The 12,644-nt window shown below is 40.6% G+C and overlaps 1 protein-coding gene across 1 annotated transcript; it reads left to right on the top strand.

Annotated features, from left to right (window-relative positions):
- Positions 1 to 6,156: 6,156 nt before the first annotated feature.
- Positions 6,157 to 11,440, top strand: MLANA (melan-A). Its single transcript, XM_008496223.1, has 4 exons — positions 6,157 to 6,230; positions 9,586 to 9,682; positions 10,343 to 10,444; positions 11,372 to 11,440. Exons 1-4 carry the CDS (start codon positions 6,157 to 6,159, stop codon positions 11,438 to 11,440), a joined length of 342 nt encoding a protein of 113 aa, XP_008494445.1.
- Positions 11,441 to 12,644: the final 1,204 nt, after the last annotated feature.

The raw sequence follows: 12,644 nt of genomic DNA, 5'->3' as shown, positions 1-12,644 counted from the left end.
AGGATGCCATTGGCCTTCTTGGCCACAAGGGCACATTGCTGGCTCATGGTCATCCTCTTGTCTACCAGGACCCCCAGGTCTCTTTCACCTACACTGCTCTCCAGCAGGTCAGCCCCCAACCTATACTGGGACATCGGGTTGTTCTTCCCCAAATGCAAAACTCTACACTTCCCCGTGTTGAATTTCATCATGCCATGGTAAGATAGAGGTGGTAATGTTGCTTTCAAGGCTTAAACTGGAAGAGTTACGTAAGTTGCAAAGTGGAGCAAGAATGAAAAAGTATAAACTACAGTGTCAACTAAAAAAGAGGAGAAAAAAAAGAAAAAAAAATGAAAGAGCAGTGATTTGTCCAGTATAGAAAATTATTTTTACAGAGCCTTCAAATCCATACTAGGATTTTAGGAGAATATGAAACACAGAGATATCAGAGAATAGGTGAGACATTAAGAGAGAATCTAAATATATTCAGTTGTGCTTCAGGACAGTGAGATGGACTAAATGACTTCCTGCAAATATTCAATTTGTGAGAATAAAAAGAATCTGTACCCAAACAAATTTTTTTCTTTTTATATCATTTTATTTTATCAGAGAGAAGAGAGAACATAAAAGAAAGGAGGAAGGGCTGTATCACAAAACCAAAAAACAAATGGAAAAAACATGGCACTTCAAAGCTTCCACACTATTCCAAAGGTCAGAGCTGCCCTAGTTATGACCTACAGAAATTTCCACCATGGAAACACCTTACTTGTGATGCCAAGTTTAACACAAATCACTTTTTAAGAAAATAATTCTCATTTCTTGTCTCACAATAATAATAATTACTTTAAACATTTAACCTAACTTACAGGAAATTAGCTAAGCCAATAATAAATGAGGGCCTGATTGCAGAACATGTATTGGAAGGGATAAAACTGCATGGGCAAACTTTTGTAAGCAAGTTCTTGAAATTTCTGACAAAACATTTTTTCAATTATGTTAATTTTTTAAGTGATTTTTCTAGAGAGTGTTGTTTTTCAGTCTCCTGCAGTGTTCCAATATTTAAAATAGCATTTAATTTTATAAAATTAAGGGAAGGGGAATTGTTGTAGTGGGGAAGACATGTTTAAGCAGTTTCCAACCCTGACTTTCGGTTCAAATTCTACATTTGATTTGCAAGCCCTATCACCAGTTTCTGTATTCTGCTATAACCCAACACAGGCAGTACAGAGGCGAGTGGCATCCTGGGCTATATGCTCAGAGGCACAGACAGCAGATCATGCAAGGTGATCATTCACCTCTGCTCCACTACTGTGGATTCATCTGGGGGCACCAATAGTAAAAGCAGTCCTAAAATGAATATATGCAAACATTCAGTAGTTTTTCTGTGCTATTAAGCAGATACGTAATCACCAGCTGACAGTGTCCAGGTGACTGAGACTATTCAGTGCATTCAGAAAGAAAAAAAAAAAAAAACCAAAACCAAACTACTTTTCATTTCTCCTTTCACAGAATCACATGGTTCTGTTCAGGCTGGTGGGGACCTGGGCAGAACTCCAACCCCAGCCTCTGGCCAGAGCAGAGCCAGGTCTGGGCTCAGAATGGCCTTCACTGGGTCAGAACATGAGAATGCCAAGGATGGAGGTGGCACAACCAGCCTGGGCCCCAGCTCCACTGCTGGGTTGCCCTTATGGCTCCATCTGAGCCTGTCATATTTCAGATTGTGCTCCTGCCACGCTCCCACTGCTGTGAAGAGCTGAGCTGCATCCCCTCCATCCAGCATGCCAGGGATGCTGCTGGGTGCTCCATCAGGAAAAGTGTGTCCAGCAGATCGTGGGAGGTTCTCCCAAGATCTACTCTACTGTGCCCTGGTGAAACCACACCTGAGATATTGGACCCAGTTTGGGGCTTCCCAGTTCAAGAGACAGGGATCTCCTGGAGAGAGTCCAATGGAGTGGTATGAGGATAATTAAGGAACACCTCTCCTATGAAGAAAGACTGAGAGAACTGTGGCTGCTTAGCCTTGAGAAGGCTGATAGGGGATCTTATTAATGTATATAAATATCTGAGGGGTGGGTGTCAAGAGAAAGGGGACCAGTAATTGGACAAGGAGAAAAAGTTTTAAGCCAGAACATACGAAATTCCACCTCAATATGAGGAGAAGCTTCTTCACTGTGACGGTGACAGAACGCTGGAGCAGGCTGCCCACAGAAGCTGTGGAGTCTCTTGCTCTGGAGGCTTCCAAAACCCACCTGGATACGTTCCTCTGTGGCCTGCCCTGGGTTATCCTGCTTTGGTAGGGGGGTTGAGCTAGATGATCTCTAGAGGTCCCTTCCAACCCCTAACATTCTATGATTCTATGATTTTCAGTTACACAAGAAGCATTCATTTCACACCTATCCTCAAGATTTACCACAGTATCCTAGAATTGCCACAGGCTGCTGGCTATCAAAAAAAGGCTGGGTTGCTCTGGGCTTTCTCCTAAGCATATGTCCTCTTCCAGCTCTTCACCTCCTCAAATGTTAATTTTTAAAAAGTGACACCTGTGGCATGCATATGTGAACTCCAATGATTCTACACTGACAGAGCAGCACCACTCAGGGAAGTGATTTTGTAAAAAACTTGTAAAAAAAACCAGTACATTGTATTTCACCTCATCTATTCCTCAATAGCAGCTTTATGCATTTACATACCAGATGGAACCTCAGATTTATGACAAATCTGGACTTTTGTTTTCTTTTTCCCTTCCCTGTTATACTGTTATACAGTATACAAGAGATTCATTCAGAAAGCAAAATATTCAATCAGTTGACCTTTTGTACCTCACATTGCTTGAAGCAAGGAAGGGGCAGAGGATGGTTTTGGTATCACATGGATTTTCTCTGAGCCTCTGTTTTGATTCTCACAAGAACAAAAAGTACTCTTTAGTTATCACCCTCTCCCACAGCAAATATTTTCTGCAGGAAAACACATGATTTGATGACAAGCTCTATGACATTTTTGGAGATATGGCACAAGGGCTGGCATGTTGCTTGGGGACTTGATAGACTGTGATAGCATACACTCACTGTTGTACCCACATGGGTATCTACAGGGTTTCCCTGAATCTCCACCAACTTTGAAATTCCTGTTGGGATAATCTGAGATAATATAAGAGAAACACTGAACCATTTGACCAGAAGAGCAAGTTTATTCTTCCCACTTCTGCTCATTCTTCTTCCGTATTCCAGACAGCTCTGAGGAGAAGGACTTGGGGGTGGTGGTGACCAGAAGCTTAACAAGAGCCATCAGTGTGTGCTTGCAGCTCAGAAGGCCAATCCTGGTCCTGGGCTGCATCAAAAGAAGGGTGTCCAGACGGCTGAGAGAGGTGATTCTCCCCCTCTGCTCTGCCCTTGTGAGACCCCACCTGGAGTACTGTGTCCAGTTCTGGAGTCCCCAACTTAAGGACATTGAGCTCCTGGAATATGCTCAGAAGAGAGTCACTGAAATGATCAGAGGGCTGGAGATAGGCTGAAGAAGTTGGGGTTGTTCAGCCTGGAGAAGAGGAGGCTCTGGGGTGACTTTATAGCATTTTTCCAGTATCTGAAGGAGGCCTAAAAGAAAGTTGGGGTTGGGCTTTTCACATGGGAGTGTGGTGAGAGGACAAGGGGAAATGCTTTCAAACTTGAAGAGGGGAGGTTTAGGTTAGACATTGGGAAGAAATTATTTTGTGTGAGGTTGGTGGGACATTGGCACAGGTTGCCCAAGGATGCTGTGGCTGCCCCCTCCCTGGCGGTGTTCAGGGCCAGGTTGGATGGGGCCTTGAGCAACCTGGTCTAGTGAAAGGTGTCCCTGTCCACGCAGGGAGGTTGGAACTGGATGATCTCTAAGGTCCTCTCCAACCCTGGGCATTCTATGATTCCTCCCTTTATTATTCTCCCTGCAAAAAATGTGTTGTTTCAGGCTTTAATGGGTCTAGCAAAAACAATTAGATCCTTCTAGTGTTAATCATAGAATGGCTGAGGTTGGAAGAGAACTCTGGATGTTACCTGATCTAACCCCCTGTTCTAGCAGGACCACCTGAAGCTTGTTGCCTAGGTCTATGGCCAGATGTCCTTTGAATATCTCCAAGGATGGAGACTCCATAACCCCTCTGGCAACCTGTGCTGAGTCACCCTCACAGGAAAAAGTGTTTTCTGATGTGCACATGGAGCCTCCTGTGTTTTAGATCAGGCCCATGGCCTTTGGTTGTATCACCGGGCACCACCATGCGCAAATACTCAAAGAAAGGTCAGATTTTACCGTAATTAGGCAAAATATAAAAGCAGAAAAATGGCCTGGCTCTTCTCAGCCCTGGACTAACTAAGAATATTGATATTAAGACTTTTAATTCAGTTTCCTGAAGAAATGGATGCTGAACTCTCACACGATCTGTTCTTTGCTTGCAAGTCCTGAGGCTGTCAGCCATTTTCAGATGCATTTAGAACCAGGTTCACAGCTTGAAAAATAAGTGGAAACTTCAAAGTTTTGAATCTTTCAAACAAAATAAAATAAATCTGTGGCAGGATAGAAAGACCCAAATTAATGATTCACTGGGACAAATAACAAGCATAACACAGTTCTTATATATTCCTTAGTGTTTTGAGCAGTAACTAACACTGCTGACCCACCATGGTACCCAGACCTCTGAATTAATCACAGACTGTCATTCCTTGCCTGGTGTTGTAAGTGGAATTACTGCAGTATGAGCACAGCAATTCACAGTCCATAGGAAACCAGGCTTTGTAAGTACTGTAGCCCATGGGACAGGCTCTCTTTTTGTGGCAGAATTAAACTTTCCTTGCCCTAATTTTATGACACTTCTAAGTGCCCATCAGTTTTGCTCCAGCTACAGTAGTTTGCGGAGTGTTACAATGCTGCAGAAGCGTACACAAAGCTAAACACAACAAAACCTCTTTTTACACCATCATGTCACAAAATAATCAACTCTAAATTGAAACATGTTTGAATTCAGAAGCAGACTGCCCACTCTAGGTTTTTGTACTGATTAGGCAGGTAAAATGGTGTCAAGATATTTCTTGGAGGATATGTAATTAAAAAATAACAGAATTTTGAGCTTCTTATGAGGAGGGAAGGATGAAGACCGCAAGAAGAAAAGGAAAAGTTTCCCCCTTGCTTCTTTCATACTAATTAATGCATTCAGAAGCTGTACTGAAAGGAATTTAAACTCGTGATAGTCATAAGAGAACAGATCAAAGAAAAAAACAGACCAAGTCAAGTAAAAGAGAGCTGTACATGCCTTTCAGTTAGCACACAGAATACAGGTCTGAAGGAGGTAAGATTTGTATTTTCTATTCTACCTAAAATTTTCCGTGTTTCTTCAAAATTATACTTTAGAAGAGTCTTGACTGCCCCTCAGTGAACTTTGAAAATGCTTTGTTTCCTTTGCTAGCATTCTCTCCAGTAAAGTCATAGGGTTTTATACTTTACCTCTGTAAGGTATGTGGATTCGCTGTGAAGTAGGAGATGCTGTTGTGCTGTTTAAATGAGAGAAACATGATTGCTTGTGGATTTTTTCTTCACTATATTTGATCAAACAGTATTTTAACCATTCAAACTGCTCGTTGCTAGATGCTTATTCCCTTAAAACTGGAAATTATAATATAATTATAAGCACAGTATAGATTGTCAGCTGGCAAAAATTTATTTAATTACCTGAAAATCAAAAGATCTTTGAGAATTTATGCTGATTGGAAAGCAGGCCCTTGAGCATTTACTGGTAATAACAGAAATAAAGGACCCAACCTATTCTAAGGACAGTATTAGCTTTTCTTCTTCTGTAAATTCTTCTTGTCCAGGCAAATTGCCTTTCTTTATTTATTCCTTAAAGATTTTACTTCAGAAGTCTGCCATCTCTTACTTGCTAAAGAGAACATGTCAATTTTTTTCTCTGTTGCCTTCCAGTGAAAATATCTTAATGTCAGTGGAGCTGTTAAAATGTGGATTATTGTTACAGTTTTGAGTTTTGCCTTAAACTGGGATGGTTGCACGTATATATGGATCTACTTGATTTTGCCTCCCTAAAATGCTTCTGTTAAAACAAAAAATTGATAGCTTCATGCTTTAAAGATAACAAACCATTTATTGCACTGAGGCACTGTATTTCTATCCTGTAGGTTTGAACAGGACCGAGCTCACAAAATGCCCAGAAGAAACCACCATCCAGACAGCAACTTTTTCAGAGTGAAAGGACACAGCTATCTTGCAGCAGAAGAGTAAGCATAAAGTAAAACCTATGTTAACACAGGCTGTGTGGCAGAACTCAGAGGGTGATCACCAGTGAAGCAGGGTCAAGCAGTGTACCCCAGGGGTCAATACTCAGTCCACTCTCATTCAGCATGTTCATCAACCACCTGGATGAGGGGACAGTGTGTCTTCAGCAAGTTCACTGAGGATACGAAGCTGGGAGGGGTGGCTGACACTCTGGAGGGCTGTGCTGCCATCCAGCATGACCTGGACAGGATGAAGAGCTGGGCAGAGAAGAAACCGATGAGGTTTAATAAGAGCAAATGTAGGGTCCTGCAGCTGGGTAGCAACCACCCTAAGCACCAATATAGATTAGGGACCTGTTGGAAAGCAGTTCAGAGGAGAAGAATTTGGGGGTCCTGCTAGACTGTAAGTTATCCATGATCCAGCAGTGTTCCCTTGCTGCCAGGAAGGCCAATGGAATCCCAGGCTGCATAAAGAAAAGCATGGCCAGAAAGTCAAGGGAGGTCATTCTCCCCCTTTACTCTGCCCTGGTGAGTCCGCAGCTGGAATACTGCATCCAGAACTGTGCTCCCCAGTTCAAGAGACAGGGAAGTATTGGAGAGAGTCCAGCAGAGGGCAACAAAGATGACTGAGGGATTGGAGCATCTCTCTTACGAGGAAAGGCTGAGAGAGCTGAGACTCTTCAGCCTGGAGAAGAGAAGGCTGAGGGGAGATCTTGTTTATGTCTACAAGTATCTAAAGGGTGGGTGCAAGGAAGATGGAGCCAGATTCTTCTCAGTAATTCCCAGTGACAGGATGAGGGGACACAGGAAGGTCTGTTTAAACCTAAGAAAAAACTTTTTTACTATGAGGGTGACAAGGCACTGGAACAAGATGCCCCGGGGAGGTTGTGGAGCCCCCTTTTCTGGAGACTCAAAACCCACCTGGAGGCATTACCCACCTGGGTAATGCCTCTCTCTAGTGGCAGAGTTGGACTAGATGATCTCTAGAGGTCCCTTCCAGCTCTGATAATTCTGTGACTCTGTGATTCATATTAGGTGGCCCAAAAAAAACCCAAAAAACCCCCAACAATTTAAACAAATGTACAAAACAGTCACCACTGTATATAGGTAGAGTGTATTTTAGCTATCCTGTAGCTGTTTCTAATGTTTGTCATTGTAGAATCATAGAAAGTCCTCAACCCTTAAGAAAAATCATAACTGCACAGTTTGAGAACATAGAGTTTGGTCATATGATCACAAGTCATTAATCTTTAAAATAAAATTACCAGGTTTATTTAGAATTTTCTTTTAAGACAGTTTCAAGGGGATCTTCACATTAGATTTTATCTCCAGATTCACCTACATCTCTTCAGAACCTTCAAAGGATATTGTCTCACTCTAAAGAATAACCTAAGTGAAAACACCAGAGAAATGTTAAAATACCATCAAGAAGCAGATAAGAGACATAAGTGCCAGAGAAATGTGACTCTCAGTAAATTTTTTGAGTAGTTGGGCAAAACTCCACTTAAGAAGAAGTAATTTAAGCTAATATTTTGTTACTTAGCCAAGAGCTAGGGTTGTTCAACCTTGAGAAAAGAAAGCTCCAGGGAGACCTTACTGAACAGGCTGAACACGTTGCCCAGAGCAGTGATAGATCATAGAATCATAGAATCATAGAATTGGCTGGGTTGGAAGGGACCTCAGAGATCATCAAGTCCAACCCTTGATCCACTACTGCTGCAGTTACCAGCCCATGGCACTGAGTGCCACATTCAGTCTCTTTTTAAATAGCTCCAGGGATGGAGAATCCACTACTTCCCTGGGCAGCCCATTCCAATGCTTGATCACCCTCTCCGTAAAGAAATTCTTTCTAATATCTAACCTAAACCTCCCCTGGCACAACTTAAGTCCATGCCCTCTTGTCTTGCTGAGAGTTGCCTGGGAAAAGAGACCAACCCCCACCTGGCTACACCCTCCTTTCAGGGAGTTGTAGAGAGCGATGAGGTCTCCTCAGAGCCTCCTTTTTTCCAGGCTGAACAGCCCCAGCTCCCTCAGTCTCTCCTCATAGGATATTTGCTTAAGTCCCTTCACCAGCTTAGTTGCCCTCCTAGATGCCCCATCCCTGGAGACATTCGAGTCCAGGTTGGACAGAACTCTGAGGAAACTAACTGAGTTGAAGCTGTCCCTGATCACTGCAGGAGGGTTGGACTAGATGACCTCTAAAGACCCCTTCCAACCCATTCATTCTATAATTCTGTGTTGCTATGCTGGGTCTTGGATTTCTAGAGACACTATCCCACTGGTGATGGCTTAGTACTTTAGACAAATACTTCCAAAGTGCTTGGGCTATCTGTATGTGGAATATGCTTCTAGCACTGTCTTACTGTCCCTCAAACTTGGTGACTTGCCCTCCCCAACACATATTGCAAGAAAATTTTCCCACCATGTTTATTTCAGGGGAAAGAGAATAAAAAAAGGGGGAAGGCTCTCTCATAGTCTTCCCAAAGCCATTCAGTTCTCCAAAAGAGAAAGCTGGCTAGAATTGTCTCAGCACTTGAAACCAAGCACCTCTGTCTCACCTCTAACTGCCCCAAGTTCCAGTGACTGCAATTGTAAGCAGCTTCTCCAGTTATGCAAGGGAGATGACTCCCTGCTTCCAGTACCAGGAGCATTCCAAATCTAAGCACAGATACCTCGTAGCACAACTGCAACTTTACCTGGAATTGTAAGGAAATTTCATGGACACTTTTCGTATCAGCCTCTGAATAGGTAGAGGAGTTGGATGGCAAACATGCAGTAGGTGCAGGCTAAGGGATGGGTAGACCTATGGAGTGCATGAAAAGCAGAAAGTAGTTTCAAAATGTAAAGGTAGCAGTTGCTCAGAGAAGTAGCTTCTCTACTTTAACTGTGCTGGAGACAGAAAAAAAACAGTGGAGCAGTCTCATAACTTTGAAGATCTGCTGCAACACAGCTGCACCAGGAAAAAGTGTTAGATAAACACTTGATAAACACTTCCTAGATAGATTTTTAAAAATAACTGTTTCTGCATGTGTGGCACTTAATTTCACATTCTTTTCCTATATCACAATGTTGTTTGCTGGATTTGCAGGTGGGGCTTTCTTTAGAAGCAGACACTGGTAGATTATTACCTTTGGAGCAATATATCCATAATTTTAAAAATGCTTAAGAACTTGGCAGATAACTTAATCTTCAGAGAGTGGCTGAAGTTACAGATACTTTGTGTATTTTCTGGGGTGAATTCTGCTCCATGCCTGCCTCTGATAAACGATAGGATACAAACTTTTACCCTAATCATTTTTGCTCCCAGAAGAATGCATCTAGTTCTGGTGTTGATTATTTTGTTTTGGTATCCCAACAGAGCTCTGGGCATTGGACTCTTTATTTTGGTGCTGGCGATTTTACTTATCTTTGGCTGCTGGTATTACAAAAGACGTGGTGGCTATAAAAGTCTGCGGGTAAGGATGGCAGCTCTTTCTATATTATTATTATTTTGATGATGTATAACCATTATTTTCATTACATTAATGCATAGAACATGGAACCTGTAATAGGACATGATTACCTCAGGCAATATACTCAGTGACATATACACAGATGAAACCACACAATATGAAACATACCTTGCCCTGGAGAACTTGCAAGTCAGACAAAAGAGTAAGAGGAAGCAGAAGCAAAAGAAGCCAGTTGCCCAACCTTGCACAATACATCAGTATAAAAACCTGATCTCTAGGAAGCATTATTTTCAGTATTTACAGAAAACCAAGATGAGTTTGGTGTATTTAAATTGGCAGATTACATAAAAGGTGAACTTTCATAGTGAAATGCTTAAATGAGGGCAATACTTAAAAAAAAAACAACTTCAAAAAGCAAATTAAAATCACTATTTGTGTCTTAATTCCTTCTCATTGCAGATTGATGCTTTTTGGTCTTGAAAATCAAATTTTTGTTAGGCTAGGGAAGAAATGGTACAGACTGTACATAAAATAAAACAGTCCTAATCCCAGGTCTAACACATATGGTAAATGTGCTGTCAAATATTCAATAGACACACAATCTGCTTCAACTTTGCATTCTCTTTTTCCTTTAATCTTCTCCATATTTATGATCTGTCACAGAGCAAAAGCTCTATTATGGACACAGTCCGGACAGTGGCAGATGATGGAACAGTAGTGGATTCTAAAGCACCTCTCCAGGACTACAACAACTTTAATTCTGAGGTAAGTTGCAACTCAAGGGTTCACTTAAAACACAGCAAGACATGGTGAGAAAATCCTGGTAAGCAGTCACTTGTTGATGGTTTCTTTATCAGGGTGTGGTCTCTAAATTGGGTCTTCAATGTCTCTTAACATTAACTTAAAAATTAGTATTGTGCATATTTTTTACTGTGAAAAAAAGTTTTTTAAAATCTGCTGTTAATAATTCTTTGTTTAAAAATTTATCTTCTTCTACCTACTTTTATTCTTATGTTACATGATCATTATGTGATCTATGAGGATACTGCAATACCTGAAAACTGAGATACACTGAATAAACAAACATCTTCCCAATGGATGATTAGGGATTTAGACTAACAAATGGACTGTCTCTGGTTTACTATACTCTTGTCAGGAAATGTTGTAAAACCTTACATTTTTAGCTCATCTAATAATTTTGAAAATATTGAAACCCATAGTTTTTTATCAACTTAATTGATAAACATATATGTCAAGTTATGTGTGTGTTTAAATAATTTTTGAATAGGGCAAAGGCTAATCTACAATCAGTTTTAAAGAAGCTGCCCAAATTGTTAACACTGGAAATAAGAAAATGTACCTGCATCAAGGCTCTTAAAGAAAAGTTTCAGTATTAGTTTGAATTCTTAATAGAATATTTTTTTCCTTTTAAAAAAGTTTCCTGTCCTTATAACACTGAAAATTCTCTCTTTAGACGAATGATGCAAGCAAACAAAATTAACTTAATCTGTTGTGAAATAAAAGAACATGTTAGCAAAACTAAACTCAAAAAAATAAAGACATAATTACTGACCTCAGCTATTTTGAGCTGCAGTACCATGACTGAAGGTAGATAGCTCACTGCATCTTTAATGTACTTTTCTTGTACCTCTGTTGTTTTTTCAGACTTTCACACTCATTTTCTTACTATAGGTACCTGATGCTCCACCAGCTTATGACAAAATTGCTGCAGAACAGTCACCACCACCTTATACACCATGATAACAAGAAATTTTAAACTCTAAACATACTGACAATACTGATCCAACTTCTTTATGCTCCTTCTTAATTTCCTGTACATGCTTAACTTTCCTAAAGCTAAAATCACTAAAAAAAAAAAAAAAAAAAAAAAAAAAAAAAAAAAAAAAATAAAAAAAAAAAAAAAGGTGCTTTCACTAGCAGTTGAAAATTATTCCTGCTTAGCTTAGAGAACTAGTTCTTGGAATGCCTCAATAAATCTGAATGCGCTTCTTCAATTTAAGTTTTTTGTTTCCTGTGGTCAGACTAATGCACTACACTCAAGTCTGGGCATCTTGCATCCTTAACAGATCTACCAAGAGTCAGTACACACCACTGAGTACCAACCAGACTAGAAAACTGTTAGCACCTTTGTTTTCTTCTTCCCCACTTACTCACCTTTTATTGAAAAAGCAAATAAATAAATGATTCCCTTAATCTAATGTAAAAGAATCTGTCATAAAATGGACAAGCCCATTTTACTACATGTCCTGGTAACAAAGACTACCAATTGTACGTCCTACCAGCTCTAAAATTAACCTGCAAAAAGTGGCGACATTCTGCAACAGGCTTCTACCTCCCCTCACTTACTTATGTACCTGTAATGAAATCATTCCTCATAAAAAATGATCCAGGCAACCTACGAATTTCTGCTTGGAGTCCATATTATTTCATGGGTGCCAGTCAATGGGTGCAGTGACAATCACCTTCAGTTTCCCTCCAGCAGCCTCGTGAGGAAGCCTCTGTTAGATACAGAGCTGCTTTACGAGTCATCTGTTCTAACATGATGAAACAACATGAGGAAGTGTGTGGAGCCCACATTCCCTGAAGAATAAATACAGAAGACAGCAGGCTCCAAGATGTTAATTATTCCAGGCTGCCAGAGCATTAGCAGTAACAGAAACAAAGAATTGTGATGCACATAAATTAGGCTACATACATTTGGAAGTTCCTTGTTTACTGAGTCTTTTTGTTGGTGTTCACTTGCCAGATTATTATTTAAGATTATACATAGATCAACAAATTTATCCACATGGCCTGGTATCTCACAGCAGGGGGCAGCTAAAACTGTACAACATTCACTAAAATGAAAAGTAGTTACAGAAGAAAAATGTTCACAGAAAACAGTTATTAACTGCTGTTAGTGAAGAACCCAGTTCTTTGTCATTAAATACAGCAACATAAACAC

Source organism: Calypte anna, chromosome Z (assembly GCF_003957555.1).
Source record: "Calypte anna isolate BGI_N300 chromosome Z, bCalAnn1_v1.p, whole genome shotgun sequence".
Taxonomy (NCBI): Eukaryota; Metazoa; Chordata; class Aves; order Apodiformes; family Trochilidae; genus Calypte; species Calypte anna.
Note: the sequence above shows the minus strand (reverse complement) of the source record. Positions and strands in the feature narration are given on the sequence as shown.

What these genes read in the sequence shown, in the direction of transcription:
- MLANA (XM_008496223.1), top strand. Translation starts at nt 6,157, where the DNA reads ATGCCCAGAAGAAACCACCATCCAGACAGCAACTTTTTCAGAGTGAAA. An exon ending in AGCTATCTTGCAGCAGAAGA is followed by an intron (nt 6,231 to 9,585) that starts GTAAGCATAAAG and finishes GTATCCCAACAG; the next exon opens with AGCTCTGGGCATTGGACTCT. An exon ending in ACAACAACTTTAATTCTGAG is followed by an intron (nt 10,445 to 11,371) that starts GTAAGTTGCAAC and finishes TTCTTACTATAG; the next exon opens with GTACCTGATGCTCCACCAGC.